The following is an 18,741-nucleotide window of genomic DNA, read 5'->3' on the forward strand; positions in this document are numbered from 1 at the left end:
ATTTATCTGTAATTTCATTGGAAGACTAAGTTGCTTTGATTTATTTATTTGTGTGGATTACTTGGCTTGTTGCCGACATTTAGTGTGAATTTTATTCCAATACAAATATTAGAAATAAATTTACTGGGAAAAACGTGATGTGTTCAGTACTTATTTCAGCCGCTGAACATGTATATTATACACCATAATGAATGATGTTTTTAAATCGGCAGTCTCCAGGCGGTCATGGCAGATGGCTGTTCACACTGAGCCTGGTTCTGCTGGAGGTTTCTTCCTGTTAGAGGGGAGTTTTCCTCTCCCCTGTTGTTACATACATGATTAGTATGAGAGATCGCTGCAAAGTCAGCAACACAATGCAAGTGACTATCCACCGTCGTCACATTCTCATCCAGGAGGAGTGAATGCTGCAAGTCATTAACTCCAGGCAACCTGCTGGGTTTCCTAGATAGAAAACTTTTTGAGATGACATTTGTTGTTAATTCCATCCATTTTCTAACACGTCTATCCCCTATTGGGGTCGCGAGGGGTGCTGGAGCCTATCTCCAGCTGTCAATGGGCGAGATGCGGGGTACACCCTGGACAGGACGCCAGTCCATCGAAGGGCTTGTTGTGAATTGGCTACGTATAAATAAACTAGAGCTGGACCGTATAGAAAAAAAGCACATCAATAAAATAGAAATCATATTGATCGAATTAAACATATATTTTAAATGCAGCCCTGGCTATTTTAATGCTGTTGCTTCGCACCCTATTTTTAGATACAGAACTAGGGCTGAACGATTTTGGAAAATAATCTAATTGCGATTTTTTTTTCTTAAAATTGCAATTTAATATGATTTTTTTCCAGTTTGATTTATCATGTCTTTTTAAACATATACAAACAACAAATCAATTTGTTTCCTCGCTGTGCGGATTAGTTGCTAAAAGACCCACAGTGTCTAAACTCGGAGCAGAAATGATTGCGTTCTGCCTAAGATATATTTCAACCAAAATTGCAATTTTGACTTTTCTCCGCATTAACCACAAGCAACAAAAATGGCCTCTAAATAAAGATGTTTGTAAACAAAGACTATTTAAAACAAGAACTTTTAATGTTTCTATTAATCAGAATATTATTCAAGAGAACAGCTTTTAATTGATCAATCCTTGTTGAACATAAAGTGCAACCAACAAGCAAGTCTATGTATTAAACTGATTGACCTGTACTTAATGCTATGTATGATTATATAAACTCTAAAACAAGTAATAAATTAGAATATCTCACTGCTGCAACTGTCTTCCCTTCCATGTGGAGGTAAACCCACTTTAAACATTTCACCAACACCTAATGGATGTGTCTGATTCACTAATTGTTACAGAGCCAAAAATTGCAGACTCTACGATTTGGAAATTGCATTTTTTTAAATCACGATTATATTGAAAATGCGATTAATTGTTCAGCCCTATACAGAACACACAAACACTGAATTCAAACTAAACCCTTTATTCAACTAACATTTTACAAAAACTGCAAGTTTTTAAGCTAGAAAAAAAAAGAATGTGTGCTCTCTGAACTCTTTGAATGGGGCAGCCTTGGTGACGGAGTTTTCCTGGGTCTGTGTTTCTGATTGGTTGGGAGGATGTAATGACTGTGATATTAACCTACATGATAGGCTAGAATACAAAAGGAAGGAAAACTGTTATTCTATTGAACTTTTTACTGACCCTTTTTGTTCTATCATCGATATACGTCTATTGATCGATATATATTGTTATTGAATTGTCGTCCAGCCCTAAAATAAACTGATCTGAATTGAAACTGAATTGAATAACTGGAAGTTGTGGTGGAATAAATGTATGCCTTTTAGCCGTTTTAAGGCCACAGTATAGAGTATAACTTATTTAAAAATGTTTAATTTTCTATTTCTATGTTGTTTTTAAACAACACTGGTATTGTTCAGCTAACTGTACACATTGCTAGCTATGAATGACTTCCACTAAAGAAGTAGGTAACATAGCCTGCAGAAAAGCTAGAAACGCCTTTTAGTGTCGCTCTTCAGGCCTTGGAAGGTCAGTCTCTGGTTATCCATATGTACAGCAGCAGATGGACTGTAGATTTTCTGATGCAGATGCATTTTAATATCCTAAATCCCATAATCTACTGCTCTCATTGCCATTGTTTGTCCTCCAGTCCAATCCAATCTAACTTTATTTATAAAGCGCTTTAAAAACAAACTGACCAAAGTGCTGTACATATTAAAAGCAAATAAACTGACATAAAATGAATAAAATAGAAAAAATATGTATTATATACAAAACCCAAAATGAAACCCCTAATTGGATAAAAAAAAAAAAAGCATATAAAATGGTGGGTTTTCAAAATATGACATAAAACCCATCAGGGAGGAGGCCTAATGCTCAGCCTCATCTGAGCTTCTGCCTGGTTCTCTGTACTGGAAAGAGCAGCAGGTCCGCAGATCTGGGAGAACAAGGGGGTATTTAAGGCTCTAAAATATCAGGGATATATAAATGCGGATTTACTTAAAAATATGGTTAATACCTGCTTAAAGGTTGTTTTAGTCAAAGAATACTTTAATCTGATAAACGAACCTCATCGAAAAGAAATTTCCAATTTACTGAATTTCTATATTTTCTCGATCTCTTATAAAGATGGCAGACTAATCCACTGAAGCTTTGATATTGTGATGTTTTTGTTAAAACCCGATCCAGCTGACGATGCATGGTAATCTTTCAATAAATGGGTAAATTAAAAGAATGTTGACTTTTTTTCTTCTCCTGACATCAGCTGAACTTCAAGCCCTGTCAGTCGAACAACAAGTGAAAATAAACTATTCTTAGGGATTGGCCAAAGCAATTTTTAAATAATTTTAGACACGTTATTTGAGTTCTAAACAATAAAACAGAGCTTAAAGGGGCTCGAATAGACACGGATCCATGAAAATAGTAGAATAGAATAGCCCCTTATCTATTTAAAATGGAGACTGTAGAGTGATGTCAATCGTACAAAGTTCAACGATGCAATTCTGAAAAAAAAACTTGCTGATTCTACAAAATGTGGCAGTAAATCTTAATACATGTAAAACAAGACACTCAGCTTTTTGATTATTTAAGGGAAGAAAATGGGAGTTGGAGTTAGAGTAGCACAACAGAACAACTGTTTCCCATTAATTGAAAAAAAAAATCAAATTTTCTATTAAAACTTCTGGTGCAATAACTAAACTGTGTTTAGTAGAGATATGTACGGTATATGAGTAGAGTAGAAAATGACTTGCTGTAGTTGGTCCTGTTTGCAGACTTAATTTAAAAAGCGTTTGTGTTAGGTTATTGTTGTTGTCATGATTTAGTTTTGTTTTATGTTTGGACATTCTGGACTGATGATGTCTCACTTCTCAGCTCAATCCCCTTCCAGCCTACAGTCACCTGAACTGGTTCCACCTGCTGCCATCACTCATCAGTCCTCTCTGCTCGCCTGTCACTCTCCCTGCTTATACCTGCCTCACTCAGCCGCTCTCTGCCAGAACGTCTCGTTTTGTTTCTCTGCGCCAGTGGCTTTCTTTCGGTTTTCCCTGGGATCAGTCCTCGCCTTGCCCTAGCTAGTCTGCTTGCTCCTGTTGGACCCATAACCCATAAAATTATCGTATTTACATATGTACTCTTGAAGTTTTATGACATTTGATGCATTTTCCAAGCAGTATAACTACTGTTTGTTTATCTTTGGTCTTTGACATCAACCTGCCAATGGGGCTAGAGATTGAAATTACCCACCTGGGTATAATCTCATGTATTTCGATGCTAATGTTCATTAATATGCAGTGTCCCAATTTTAAAAATAAAACAACCTGGTGGTTGAGTGGGAGGATCCTACTGTGGATCCCATCTGTACTCGCCTGCCATCAGTGTGCCGCCTCCTTGGTTCACCTGTTCTGGTCATGGCCTAGCGTAAGCACATTCTGGTCTCAGATTTTCAACACATTTTCCCACATTTGTAAAAAGATTGATCCAGTCACGATCATTGCTCTGATTTCATTTCAGATTGAGAGTGTTTACTTTGGATCAGCGGTGTCTCTTTTTGTTGAAATCGCTTCCAGCTCGTGTTGATATGAACTGGCCCCACAAACGCACATCAAAAATTGACCCATCGTTCTGGAAGGGCATTCCCAAAATCTCTGTTAAAAATGTTTTCTCTATTCTTAAAAGCTGGGGCTGTGACCAGAAAGATACCCGTTAAAATCAGCTCTACCAGTTTCCAATTTAGCCAAGAGGGCTCGTTAATTGTTCCAGAAACTTGTTGCTGACTACAAACACTGGTTTGCTGAAGAACATTTAAACAAATATAAGTGATAGTGTATAAATGGATAAGCCTAAAATGATTCATACACTTGGCAGATTTAGATTTGGTATTGTTTCATTCTGCCAAGATTGTTTCTCTTGTAAGGCAATAAACAATATGAGTATCAGTTTAGAAAAATAATAATGATTTTTCTTTATCAATATTACAGCACTATAACCCCCTTTTTTTTATAATTGCTGACCATTTTTTTTGCATGTTTCCACTTGTATTTTTGAATATATTTGTGGCAATTACCTCCAGTTTCCTCCTGTTTACCAGCACTATACTCTTCAGCTGTTCTGTGGAGGCACAGGTTCCTCTGTCAAATTCAGTTTGGTACATTAGCTGGGCCCCTCCAGAAGGTTAATATTCCTTCTAGTCAGAAAAAGAACGTGTTGGCAAAATTAAAATGTTAAAAAGCAGCACAGTGAAACGTTTATCCACTAGGGGGCACTAGACTTGTAAGTATGATGGTGAAGATTCTAAGGGGGGGTGGACCTGTTTCGGTTGAATTTGCATGTTATCTAAGCCATTACAAGGCCTTTGTTTGGGCAGTAGTATAAAGCTTGATGCTCCGCATTACTCCAGACTTTTTGAGAAAGCTTCCTGGAGAGGAAGCGAAACGTCTTCAACTACGGAAAGCAAGTCCAGTTGCTTTGTTTTTTACTTTTTTTGGAACTAGACTTGTAACTTCCAGGTTTAGCGCCCCTGAAGGTCACAGGCAACACTGCACTGTTGCAAAATTAAAGTCTCCCTCCGTGTTTTGGAATCTGATAGCAGACCACTTTGGACCAGCAGATTGGGAAGTCATGGAGTTACTGGTAAAGACAAGGCCACATTTACTGCTCTAGATTAAATCGTGCATCAGAGAACCAAAAACATGTCAGAGTGTCCTAACTGTTTTGTCTTGTTATTACGGTAGTCTGACTACCTCCGCCTGCTCAAATGTCATGATGTTGCATGTTGTTCTCAAGTGTGTTTAAACCTATAACTGGGAGTGACAAAGGGGGTGTCCTGCACCGTCCACCACCCCTCCCAAATTGTAGCTGATGCCAGTGCTGCCACAGCGAGCTCTTTGGCCTGACAAAACAACAAGCTGACGTTTAAAAAAAAAAAAAGATAGATTCTTTGGAGAATTTACAAATGCAGCAATATCAACTACATGAAATGGTTTATACGGTGATGTCACGGCACCTTTTTAATATATTTGACATTAAGCTAATGCTTAATAAAGGTTCAAAACTTACATGGTGCTGCTTTAAACATATAGGGTAATAAAATAATAAGAGGGTTGTAAATAATAAAACAATGCTAGGGTTGTAAATAATTGTAGAGTAACTGTATACATGATAGCCTGCAAGAATTTTTAAGCTCTCTGGATTCATGGTTTGACCCTCATTCCATCAAGAAAATCTGAAAGTTCAAAGTCACCATTAAAACCACCAAATTTAAGATGGCAACATTTACATTTCTGACTGAAACTATGAATACTGGTGAAGATTTAAAATTCCAATTCAGGTTTAAGCTTGGAGCTTGGAGCTCCACACTAGTCCAGACATTTTGAATTGAAAAAGCTTCCTGAATGGGAAGTGAAACGTCTTCAGCTTCAGAATCGATGTCCAGGTTTTCTTTTTTTGTTAGTTTTTTTAAAACCTTTAATTTTTTTCTTATTTTTGGTTTAAGATTACATGTTGTGAATTGGTGCTAGAGTGGGGCAATATGGACCAAAAATTATATCTCGATATTTTTAGACTGAATGTCGATATACAATATATTTATCTCAATATGTTTTTCTATTTATAAAGTAACCACAAAAAAGGCATCTCTGAATCAAAGCTTTATCCCAAATGTCTCACAGACAGATTTTTTTTTTTTAACAAACAGCTGTAGATAAATATGAGAAACTGCTGAATAATAACCTACTGGAATACATAAAAATATCATTCTAACGCAACATAGACCACCTCAAAATAAATGATATAGTGTCATCTTATATCTCTTTTAAAAAAATCTGGTTGGTCCACCATAAGGACCAAACCCCCAGGCCTAAGATGAGCGGAGTGGTGTCTGCGGTTCAGTGCAGTGAGGAATGTTCTGCTCTTTATATTGAAGAAACCAAACAGACACATGGCTCAACACAGGAGAGCTGCCTCCTCAGGACAAGACTCAGCCGTCCACCTGCACCTTAAGGACAAAGGACACTCTTCTGAGGACTAAAATGTTCACATTTTGGACAGTGAAGACAGATTGTTTGAAAGACCGACCTCAAACAGAGGAGGAGGGCTCACATCAATAGGTTTGATTCCTGCTAAGTTTCACCCCAATTCACACCTCCATGCATGTGACCACAACATTTCTGCAGTGAGTGAGTGCAACGACTTTCCATTGTGAGGGGCGATCAATTCCAGGTGAATCTGTATGTGAATCTCAGCTCTAACGAGGCCTCGCCGGCAGGTCCACCAAGCTTGGAACTCCACGCTACTGCAGACATTTTGAATTGAGAAGCGAAACGTCTTAGACTTCAGCATAAAAGTCCAGTTTTTATTTTTTAACCTTTTTTTTTTTTGATTGATCATGGCCTGGATGACTGAGAATCTTCACCAACATGTTTAGAAGAGCAAGTGCACAGGAAAAACCCGTTGAATGCTGGAGCTGATCACATGGATTAAAATAGCTAAATACAGCACCGGTCTTGGCAGAGAAGGCCCTTTTTTGAGGTCTCTTATCCTGCAGGGTTAGAAGAGGACATATTTTGGAAACTCTGAAAATAATGCAATTTTATTGAGTAAAATGTAAGGGTGAAACGTTTCTGTGGGTCGGTCTGTGTATGTGTGCATATTTGTATATTAATACATGAGAATTAGAGCAGTTATTGTTTCATGGTGTATTGTTCAGTGTACTCTCTTTGTCGTCTAACCCACATCCTAATTAGGAGGAATTCCATCCTCCATGACCAAAACAAAACAAAACAATGAGCTTTATTTGCTGAGTCTGACGGGCACAGGTAAACAAATGTGATGCATGTACTCTCGGTACAGAAAGTGGGCGTGGCTCCGTTGTGGATTTGTTAAAGGAGATCAGTAAGTCAGTAGAAGGAGTAACTAAACAAATCCTGCTTATTTATACCTCCAGCTAATCCACACATTCTTTGGCCGCAGTTCACCTGCTCCCCTGCCAACAAGCATCACCTTTTTACAGCTTCGCTCACATGTTGAGCATGCTGTAAAACCCTGCTGGCCTTATACTCTGGTTTGTGAATTTTACAGTAATTTATTACCTGAATCTTTATTTAATCTCATTTTTTTTATTTGTTGCAGAAGTAAATGGACAGAGAGTGGAAATGGATGACGGAAAGTCTGGATATGTTGGCTCAAGGGTGGATCTGCGCTGCCGGTTCATCAACAGTAACCCACCTGTCAAAATATCCCAGGTATGCAAAAAAAAATTGTTGGATTAATGCAGCCATATACAGATTGAAATTAAATACAGAAATAATTAAAACCTAAATAAAATAGTACAGCTTCTCACTTTAAGTCACACCCCCTTACAACCACATGCAAGTATTTTCAATTTCCAGTCATCAAAACAATTAAAGTACAATTATTTTGGCTCATCAGTTAGTAAATGCCACCATAACCTGTCATTAATACAGGTTACGGTGGTTTATGTCTCTCTGCAGCGCAGAAATAAATGCATAGTTTTTAGCATAATTTTTATAAAGATTTCTTTGAAGGCCTGAAACATTTAGGTCACAAATAAAATAAATTCAAGGGAAGTCTGTGATTATGCCAATACCTTTTTACCGCACTGTACCAAATCGTGTTTCACTACAATTTCTTCTAAACTAAAACCAATATGTTTTGAAAATGTACTATTTATTTTACCTAACAAGATTCTCAGAATAATATCCTCATTTCGTGATTTAACAGCTTGTTGTTGTTTTTTTTAAATAAAATAAATTTCAGATTTTAAATCATCAGCCTTTTTTTATTCTTTAACCATAGCCTAAAATTTTCCTCAATTTCTGTTTTCATGTTTTAGTTTTGCATAAATGACGCCTATCGATACGTCCCCATTTTTATGGTCGAACATAATATTAATGTTGTTTAACTCCAATGGTGTATAGACTGTTTTAAAAACTTGTTAACAAATGTATCAAATGTAGCAATAATGTATCACTGCAAAAGTTTGTAAGCTGCTTTTCAGCTCATACCATCTGACTGAAATGAGGATCAGCAACTGGGTAGGAAATCAATCTGAAGCTAGAAGCTTTGAAAGCTTTGCTAATGAATTGTACAAAATGAAACCCAGTGCTACAGCAGCAAGCAAATGTCATTTGCTGCTCCCTATGGCTTTATGTTTCTGCTTTTAAAGAACCAGATTTAAAGTATATATTTATAAGTAGTCTTCAGTAGTGTTCCTGTTAAATTCAGTTCAGTTTATTTATAGGGAACTACAACACAAACAAGCCAAATTTGGTCCAAATTCAAAACATTTTTTTTAAATCTAAACATATATTCAGATTTGCATTAGTAGAATCCAATTCAATCCAACGTATTAAACAATAAAGTACAAGTAAATTCAGCTTAGAATATACTGATTGGTAAAAAGTTACCTTTCTAAGCAAGCTAAGACACTGGAACAACCATTATGGTGCGTTCACACTGAAATACCACACCATGAAATCCTGGTCCTCCCTGTTGAGTTGCATGTGCTCAACTGGCACCAGAAAATGCTATTATTGGGCTTTCTTCGTCTGGAAACAGATGCATACAACACCTTATGGGCACGGCCATGATGAACTGGTTGAACTCGCATATCTGACAATACAGCGATCTGATTGGCTGAGCAGCAAAACACGAATCACGTGACCCCTTGGACCGGAGCGCCATAGTTTAGATTTTTTTATCGGCAATAACTTATTAATGTGCAAATGAAAATGTGGGAACATTGGTGTTTTGAGATCACTGCTATGTGTAGCAACTTATCCAAGTGCAAGAAAGTTGCCCCCTGACAGTTCATACGAAAAGTCATCCTACAGATTCTGGCCAACGGCCTATATTCTCCAAAAACTTTTTTAAATTTCTTGCTTGATCCAAAATATTTTCTTCTCAAGGTAACATGGCAGAAACTGGTGAATGGCTCCAAGCAGAACGTAGCGATCGCGAATCCATCCCTGGGCGTGTCTGTGGCCCCGCCTTACAGGGACCGCGTCACCTTCAAGAACGCGGCAGTCAGGCGGCGAACTCCGACGCTGGAGGACACGACCATCATCTTCTCTACGCTCCGCCTCTCTGATGAAGCCACCTACATCTGTGAATACACCACGTTCCCCGCAGGAAACCGAGAGAGCACCGTAAACCTCACTGTGTATGGTAGGAACGTGATTGATAAACACAACTGAGTGGCCTTTCAGTGTCTTATATGTGAAACTCTTCATGGCTTTGAAGGGTGAAACACTGTTTGGTTATGTGTCGTGGATTCTTTGTGCATAAATGGCTAGTTAATCTCTCTGAAATATTTTTCATATAACCATAGTATGTTAATTAGGTGAAATTTGGCCATACACACTCTGGTCAGCCCACCAGACTGACAGAAGTATCTGCACCGTTGTGAAATAGTAACATGTACATACTTTAATATTCTTTCAGTCCGGCCAACAACTCAGATGAGTTTGTCCACACCAACGCTGGTGGCTCGTTCATCAAACCTGAAAACTCCCGTGGCCACCTGCATCTCTGCCAACGGAAAGCCTCCTGGCACCATTAGGTTTGTTATCGTCTGAAATGCAAATGTAGAATAAGTGTTTCATCAAAGTATTCATACTTTTAGAACTTTTTCACACATCGAAATATCACAGCTATAAACTGTGCTGTTGTAATAGACCAACACCAAGTAAAATGTGTTGAATGTGAAGTGGAAGGAAAATTATGATTTTCACAGATACATTTTAAAGAAATCTGGCAAGCAATCAGATTTTCTTCAAGGATTTCTCTACATTTAGCTGCAGTTGTCCTCCCCACACCTTGATGCTGCCACCACCACCTCTATGTTTTACTATTTGGATTGGGAGAGTTTTGCATGTAGCCCCTTCTACATGAATGTGTGGCCTTTATGGCCACAAAACCTTATGTTCCCTATTCAAGGGGGAGCCAGCAACTCAAGAACCCAAAGAACAGAGGCTACACAAGGTTAAAATGAGTAATAGTTTATCCCAAAAAAACATAAATACCAAAAATACTTTCAACCCCATAACTCAAGGTAACCTGGGTAAAATAAGCACATTAAAATATAACATGTTCAAAACCCTTCAGGGAGCCTATGGAGTGAAACTCAATAAAACAGTTAAAAAAAAAGAGTCTGGAAATACTTTTCAATCGTCACCAGGAATAGGGCCAAATTCGCCACCAAGAGCCTCCACTTGATCTACGCTGCTAATCCTGCTGATTTGTCTTCGTTTTCACCAGCCAGCAGTTGTTTTTTCCCACTTGACCTGGTGCTTCTGGGTAGAGCGCAGCATCTTGGCTGCTTCATTTTAAAATTGCTCCTTTCCTAGCCTGTCTGGGCGGATGGCCATGTTTTGTTAGCTTTGAAGTTGTGCCATACTCTTTCCATTTTTGTCTTATGAAAAATGAACAAAGAGGTCACTGGGGAAAAGGCAGTGCACTTCCTGGACAGGTCGCCAATCCATCATCAGATAACAGAAACACACCGAACAAACGACCGTGCACCCACACACTCCCACCCAAGAGCCAACAGCCAATAACGAGTGCCCAGTTAACCTAACGAGCATGTTTTTGGACTATACGAGGAATCCCGAGGACCCGGAGAGAACCCAAACAGGCACAGGGTGAACATGCAAACTCTGTTTTTACAGAAAGGCAACATGGTTAACACCTTTTCCAGAATGCTGGGGGATTGGCTGAATGCAAATGCAACCACACCTTTCCAAATCTTATTTGTAAGACTTGGCTGTAACGTGACAACATTTTAAAAAGCGGTATGAATACTTCTGCAAGACACTGTGAATGAACGTCAAAATTACAACTCTGTCCTGTGTGCTCGCTTTAAAAAAACAAACAAAAAACAAAACGTTATTTCATCCTCCACAAATATGTTTGTGTGTCTGTGACATGGCACTGACTCCTCTTTGATGGGAACAGGTGGGAGACCAGGGTGCCTGGAGAAGTGACCACCCGGGAGTACATAAACTCGGATGGGACCTTCACTGTCCAGAGCGACTACATATTGGTGCCCAGCAGGGAAACCCACAGGGAGACGCTGACCTGCGTCACTACCTACAACGAGGAGGTCTATACGGACAGCGTCACTCTAGATATCCAGTGTAAGCAAAAGATGTCACGGATAAAGAGATCTTTTCAGATTTAAATTCGCATTATGAGTAAAAAGCTGATTTTGCTGCTTCTTCCGCTTCAGATGAGCCAGATGTTATGATTGAAGGGTTTGACGGAAACTGGTACGTGAACAGAGAGAACGTCCAGTTGAGTTGCCAAGCTGACGCCAATCCTGCCGTCTCTCTGTACCAGTGGAGGCTGTAAGTGCCGTGCCCGCGTACACAGATTCGCAACTGTGACTGAAACAACCTGCTCGCGTAGTTACCTTTGCCTTTTTGTTTTGTGTTTCTGTGTTTGTATGCTCTGCAGGATTAACAGCTCCATACCGAGCAACGTCGAAATCCGAGACAATGTCCTCTTGTTTAAAGGGCCTGTCACGTACGACGTCCAGGGAACATACGTTTGCGATGCGACCAATAGCATCGGGACCAGCTCCGCCTCTGTGGAAGTCAGCGTTTTAGGTAAGGTAGTTGGACAACATCTCAAATTCAGTACTTCTAAGTTTTTCAAAAACCATTATATGTTGAAATTCACTGACCTAAAAGGCGAAAAGCCGAAAAACGAGCCCTTGAAGGAGTTTGAGAGGGGTAGCATTTTGGGTTTGCATGAGGCTGGGTGGTTTCGGTACTGGCAAATGACTCCACATGTGGGGTGTAAAGACAGACCAAGCGAGGATTGTCATATTGTGCACTAAGTTATAGAACTCCATGACATCTGTGACTGCAATAAGGTCACAAGTGATGGTCTCTTTACAAAAGCCCTGGCTACAGGTTTACCGTTCACCCAAAGCAGAGGCTGATACATGCACAAGGTTATCATGTTGAGTGGTAAATATCTATTCTTCATCACTGGAGATGAGGATGATGGAGGCATATGGTGATGCTGAGGGACTTAAACCAACTCTGCCTATGCTGTTGAGTTGCATTGCTTTTACTCTTGGCATCATAGTGTAGAGAGCCTTTGGGGATGTCTTCAGGCTACCTCTGGTAGGGACTGGTGGGAATCTGCCGTGGCCCAACATGTCAGGCACCCTGTGCCTTGAGATGACCTGGCACTATATAGATAAAATTGAACTGAATTGAACAGCATAAATTTCTACTTCAAGTGCCAATCTGCAAGATTGGCAAAGTCAGTAACAAGACCTGTGGTCGGCTTTGCTACAAAATCACTTCTTGTAATCAGTGCATTCCTCCAGGGGTGCAACATTTCGACGACTTTGCGCCATTATATTTTCCCATACTGCCAGTTTTGTCATCTGTGTGATCTGATTCTTGAATTAAAAAAAACAACATTGTCGATATTTGTTGAGTTTATTTCCCTTCCACAGCTCTGTTTATATCTTTATTCCAAAAACTACATTTTAGTTTCAAGTATTAAAACCTTTATTCAAAATGTTTTGAATTATCAATTAGATTCTATTTCCTATTAACTATTGAAAATGAAATTCAGATTATTTGGGCAATTAAAGTTTTTATTTCTGTGTCTGCTTATCCTACAGAGAAGCCTCTGCCGCAGATTGCAACAGGAGATGTCATCAGTGTAATCGCCTTACTACTGGCTGCCGGAGTGCTGATGGGCATTACTATCACCGTCCTTGTGCTCAAAATAAGAACCAGAAAGGATAGCTCATCGTACGTAAAAAATTTATCTCAGACTCACATTTTTGCTTTTTATCAGTGATTTTGGTCCATCTTTACATGTTTTTTTATTCTTTCCTCTTGCTTTTCTATCAGAGGAGACTCACCATCCAGAAAACAGTCTCAACCGATCAGAAAAAGACCAGAAGATATTCAGGTAACCAGTGTTTTGTGCTTAAAATGTACAATTTAGAGGGCTTAGAATCGGTCTATGCTGCAATAAACCATATTATAATGCTGTAATGTTACTTTTTGTGCTGTATGAGAGGGGAAAAATGTATGAGTAAAACTCCCATGTTAACAACACCTCCGTGATGGAAAGCCATATTTGAAATTAATCGCATGCTGCCGTCTAATAAACACCAGCCCTGCCTACTTAGCACCCTTTTGTGCTCAAAACTATTAAGTTGCCTTAAACCAACACACAGGAAAATGTGGCTTATGTACACTAATGCCTGCAAAGGTACCTTGTCCGGATTTTACATCTTTCACCCCAATAAACAGGCCCTATATAAACCAGGTGCGGCTCAAAAATGACACACTTACTTCATAGATCAAAACTTAATGTTCCAAAAACTGGGTGCGGATGCAGGAATAGACCTTGTTTTCTACCTCCCCACCGTTTTTCTGCAGGACACCAACAAACAAAAAGCAGTTCAGAGAACGCCTTCTGGCTCTCACCTCGACTTTTAACGTTCTGCTTTTGTTTCTCTGCAGCATGCCGGGCGGTTTTATGAGGAACTTCCAAACACAGCGGACTACGTGAGCTACAGACTCGCCTGTAACAAGGAGGACTTTCCGGAACCCTACTCCCCACCGATCAACCCTCCGCTCTCCTTTCTTCCCCAGCAGCCATACCCCTCCTCACAGTTGATGCCTGTTTTGGGTGCCAGCAGTGCCAGCACGCCGTCAAAAAACACTTTCGCTCCTTCAGCACACACAACAGCCGTCTTTAAATACCCCTCTGTGCCGGGTTTATCATCTCCTCCGCCTGGAGTGGGACAATATACTTTTCCCAAAGAACAGTATGTCTGAAGCAGCATCGTGTCACAAGCCCAAACTTCTTGAACCAGAACATATCTTTAGAAAAGGTTTGGCGCAGCTTATTTGAAGCTAGCTGGACTATCAGGCAGCAGCTCTGCTCTACGGAGATCTGAGGACAATGAGCATTTTGATGATGGACTTTTACGGTCGTTTCACTTACTTGTTCTGTCTTTCTTTGTCTTAACTGAATGTTGAAAGGGAATCTTGTGATCCATATTCGATGTTTAGGGTAGAGAACGAGCGTTTGAATAAATAATGCTATTGGCTTTATGAAAGGTTTATTTAATCATGATGAATGGTTTACCCTGATGTTTGCTCTCCTTACTTTGTCCACGTCAACATTATTTTATAAAGAAAAGAAAGAAAAAGAAAAACATGAATTCCTTTCTCCAATTTCTGATGGCTCTCTGTTTTCTCATTGCAAACAAACAAAACCCTTTTATGTAAGGTTTTTGGCATCGTCGCATGGTCTACCGTACTTCTGTGCTTGTATTTTGTATCTTTAATGTTTTATTGTTCTTAAAGAAAAGAAAAAAACAACTTTATATTCCTAAGTTGTGTATGGAACTAACTGTTTACTATTGGTATCTGTTGTTGTTGTTGTTGTTGGATGAACGTTGGAAATTTTAGCAAATAAATGTGATCACATAAACGATTAACTGCTTTTTTGTTTTAGGTACTTCTTTGTCAGCTTTCGTCAACTCAAGTATATCCGTTGGTAGATGGGAAAGCCCTTGTGGCAGTATGACAGCTGACAGGAGGGGACAGACTCCGTTGGGACAGGTATGGGTTAGCCACCCCCATAGTTTCTGTTGCTGATCAGCATATAGGACCACCATAGCTATGAAAAGTCGAAAGAAGGAAATACCCCCAGAGTCTGAGAAGATTAATCTGCTGTCATCATGGTAACAGACCCTGGACTGAATATGACTATGAGTAACGAGAGCACAGACCAACGGAAAGCCACGAGGACTGCCACAGTTACATGTGCAGCGGGAAGCCCTCAGCTTTACGTATGTATATGTGGTTTGGAGAAGAGTTACATCGTTAGGGAAGGAAAAAGTGCAAGACATGGGCCCCGCATTAACTACTTTCTGTGGAAGGAGTCAATTCAGTTGAGTGAAGCACAGCAACTGGACTCAAACCATGGTGTGGAGTGCATCGGTACTCCATTCATAGAAGAGGTGTCCTCCAGCACTGAGAGGGCAGCATCAGAGAATCCCACCAAGCTTCTCAAACCTCCGTCTGAAAGGAGGATGACCGGGCACAGGCCAAAAGTGAATTAGCCCACTGTGGCACATAAGAAACTGTGGGAATTGACCAAGATTTGAGCTTGACATTGGAGGAGTTGAAAGGCACACCCTGTACATACCCAACAGGTGTTGGTATGTTCTCCGACGGCATGTAAGGTTCTCTTTGGGTATTTTTTGTCCACTTTTCAAAAACATGCGTATTAGGATAAGTGGTCACTTTACATGGCCCTTACCTGTATGGATTATTGTCTCTCTGTTGCCCAGTGATGGACTGCTGACCTGTTTGCCGTGCACCCTGCCCGCAAACACTGACCCCACACTGTGACCTCAGACGAATTAAGCACATTCAGAAAAAGAGATGTTTGGATGACCTATGCACTAAAAATATTGCAGAATAACTGTTGCTGGCAAAATGCTACAGTTCATCGATTAAAGGCATACTATGCAACATTGTTCAGTTGATTAATGTGTTCCATACCGTTTTGGATGATTAAATGAGTCATTTCAGGTCGAACAAAGGATGCTGACTTTGATTTTTCTCGGCCGCCCTGGTGGTCTGTGGGGGAAATACCGCCATTGCAGGAGCCCTCGGCCCGCACACACAGGCTCAGAAGTCTCGTGCAAGACCGTGAGAGTCGGTCTTGCTTTACGGCGAAAACTCCATGTGTTTTTGCCCTGCCATTCACTATATGCACGCGCGAAAGCAACAACAAAGAAACATGCAAGAATATCGAGTTTTTATTATTATTATTGTTATTATTTTTTTTTTTTGAATGTTGGTGAGGCGGTAGCGTGAGTTTGGCGAGGCGGCCGCGGCGGCCGCCTCGCCAAGATAGCGCTGCGGGAAGCTTGATGTTCATACTTTCACTGTGTTAGTCATTGTTTGTACTGCCGTTTTTTTTAAATTTCATTGCGTTCGCCTGTCTGCTAAGCTCAAAACAACCGAGCCTGGTTTGACGGAGAAACCAGAACAGCTGAGCATCTTTATGACAGTGCACTTTTACTTTCGCCCTCTGGGGGGAGCCTCGCTGGAAAATCAACCCCAGTTGCATGGTATACCTTTAAACTGTTACAATTTGGTCCCTGAAAAGCTTAAAATCTAAAGAGATAGTTAAGGGGGGTTTGAAACAAGGTTCTGTTAAAAGATCTCAAGCATTTAACATTTTAGCCTCTTCTTTCTTAAAAATCAAGATGAGCTGTTTCCACAGGCTAAAGCTAACAGTCGGTCTGTCATGGGGAAAAGACAAAAGCAGACTCAGACCTTAAAACAATTCCAGTCTTAAAAATGTCATAATGGTTTGTGCAAGCAGAAATAAATGAACCTTTTACACATTGGCAGGTTTGCATTGGGCTGTTATATATTCACAAGGCGATCATTGTTTACACAGGTAATGAGGGTGGAGGTGCCCACCACTAGTTACATTCCTGTGTAAAACATTTGCCTACAATGAATTTGCAAACTTCTTTACTGCAAGGTGTTAGAAGGGCAGTTTGTACATCAATGTCAGCTCCAGTGCCAATACAGTCTCCAGTTAGAACTAAATAAACTAAAATGTCTAAATTCTGCAAAAATAAATAAATAAATAAAAAATACAAAGGTTCATCAGTTAGGTTCCCCCTCCAGCTGTCTTGATATTTTACCCACAGGTTTCCTTGAGAAAATTTCGCCTGTCGCAGCGTCTGATTTGACTCAGACAATAAACACGTCCCTTTCATCAGGTGATTTGCCCCAGGCCTTGAAAACGGCAATTATTCGATCACTGTTGAAAAGGAGCAAGTTGGAAAAGTTGCTACTGCAGAACTACAGGTCCATCTCAAACCTCGCATTTATCAGTAAGCTTATTGAAAAAGCTGTGTTTCTACAGTTAAATACCTTTCTAACAGTGACCAGCTGTTTTGACGTTTTCCAGTCAGGTTTCTGTGCTCACCACAGTATTAAGATGGGTCTCATCAAGGTGTTCATTTAAATCTGTATTAATACAGACTGTGGAAGAATCACAATGCTGGTACTTTTGGACCTCAGTGCAGCATTTGATACAATTGATCACTCAATTTTGTTAAGTGTCTGGAAAATGGGCTGGTCTTTCTGGCACAGCACTTTGACTGGGTTCAAAAATTACTTGAAGAATAATTTTGATGTGGCATTTCAAAATAAGAGCCACTAGAAATCTGTATATATTAAGTAATTTTGACCAAAGTTCCTGTTCAACTTGGTTCAAAGTGACTAAATGTAGAGATTTTGATTGGCTCTTATTTTGAAATTCCACATCAGAATTGTCTGAAACTTATTGAGCCACATCTGGAGGTGTTCTACTGTCATGCTGAAGTGGCAGCTTGATTATCTTTCGTTTAGTTGCTATAGGGACGGCAACTTTAGTCAAAATTACTTAATATATACAGATTTCTAAGACTCTACAAAAGTAGAGCACATCAGCCCAGTTCTGGCTAGACTAGTCTTTTACTAGTGCTCGTGTGCTCCGTCTTCATCACTAGTTCAAGCCTGGTTAAGCCTGCCGTGTCAGCCACTACTCAACCTTTCAATAAACCTCTTAAAACCTAACTCTATATCTGGCTGGAATATTAGGTTCTTAGAGTATTACTCATTACAGTTTGTAGTCCAACTGTTTTTAAAAATCAGAAATATTTGCTTTTAGTTTCAATTTTCCTATGTTTTGATCATGTAACACACTTTGCATTGTCCTGGTACTGAAATGTGCTATACAAATAAACTTGCCTAGTCTTACAACAGAACATGTAAAGCATTTCTGGTTGGTATATGAAAAAGGAAAGTAAAATATTGTAGGCTACTCTTGGTTAACAAGAAGGAGATCAGTGATTTATTTTTTTAAGTCAACCAGCACTAGGATTCACAAATCTCTCAACTTTATATCAATGTTATCTACGTGAGATGTCACACCACAGTTTCTCACGGAAGATCTGGGAAACTTCTGTTTGGCTCTAATGAGCACTGTTACAAGTTAATATTAAAAAAGGATGTTGACTCCAAAACTCGACTTTCAACCTAGGGAGGGAGTTTTTTTTTCCTTATCTGTGTCAGGCTCTTCCTGGCATCTTCTGAAAAACCCTCCCAAGGTCTCAGTAAAGTGAAATACAATGGGCTT

General features: G+C 39.7%; 1 protein-coding gene across 1 annotated transcript in view; it reads left to right on the top strand.

Moving 5' to 3' along the window:
* The window catches only part of nectin1a (nectin cell adhesion molecule 1a), a 28,955-nt gene extending 14,080 nt beyond the window's left edge, over positions 1-14,875 (top strand). Inside the window, exons 3-11 of the mRNA XM_012855245.3 lie at positions 7,648-7,760; positions 9,447-9,705; positions 9,982-10,099; positions 11,494-11,675; positions 11,768-11,885; positions 11,995-12,146; positions 13,184-13,316; positions 13,419-13,479; positions 14,040-14,875. Of these exons, the coding sequence (XP_012710699.2) occupies positions 7,648-7,760; positions 9,447-9,705; positions 9,982-10,099; positions 11,494-11,675; positions 11,768-11,885; positions 11,995-12,146; positions 13,184-13,316; positions 13,419-13,479; positions 14,040-14,357 (1,454 nt within the window). The 3' untranslated portion in view covers positions 14,358-14,875. The remainder of the gene's footprint in view (positions 1-7,647; positions 7,761-9,446; positions 9,706-9,981; positions 10,100-11,493; positions 11,676-11,767; positions 11,886-11,994; positions 12,147-13,183; positions 13,317-13,418; positions 13,480-14,039) is intronic.
* Positions 14,876-18,741: the final 3,866 nt, after the last annotated feature.

The sequence above is a fragment of the Fundulus heteroclitus genome, chromosome 11, assembly GCF_011125445.2.
Source record: "Fundulus heteroclitus isolate FHET01 chromosome 11, MU-UCD_Fhet_4.1, whole genome shotgun sequence".
Classification (NCBI taxonomy): Eukaryota; Metazoa; Chordata; class Actinopteri; order Cyprinodontiformes; family Fundulidae; genus Fundulus; species Fundulus heteroclitus.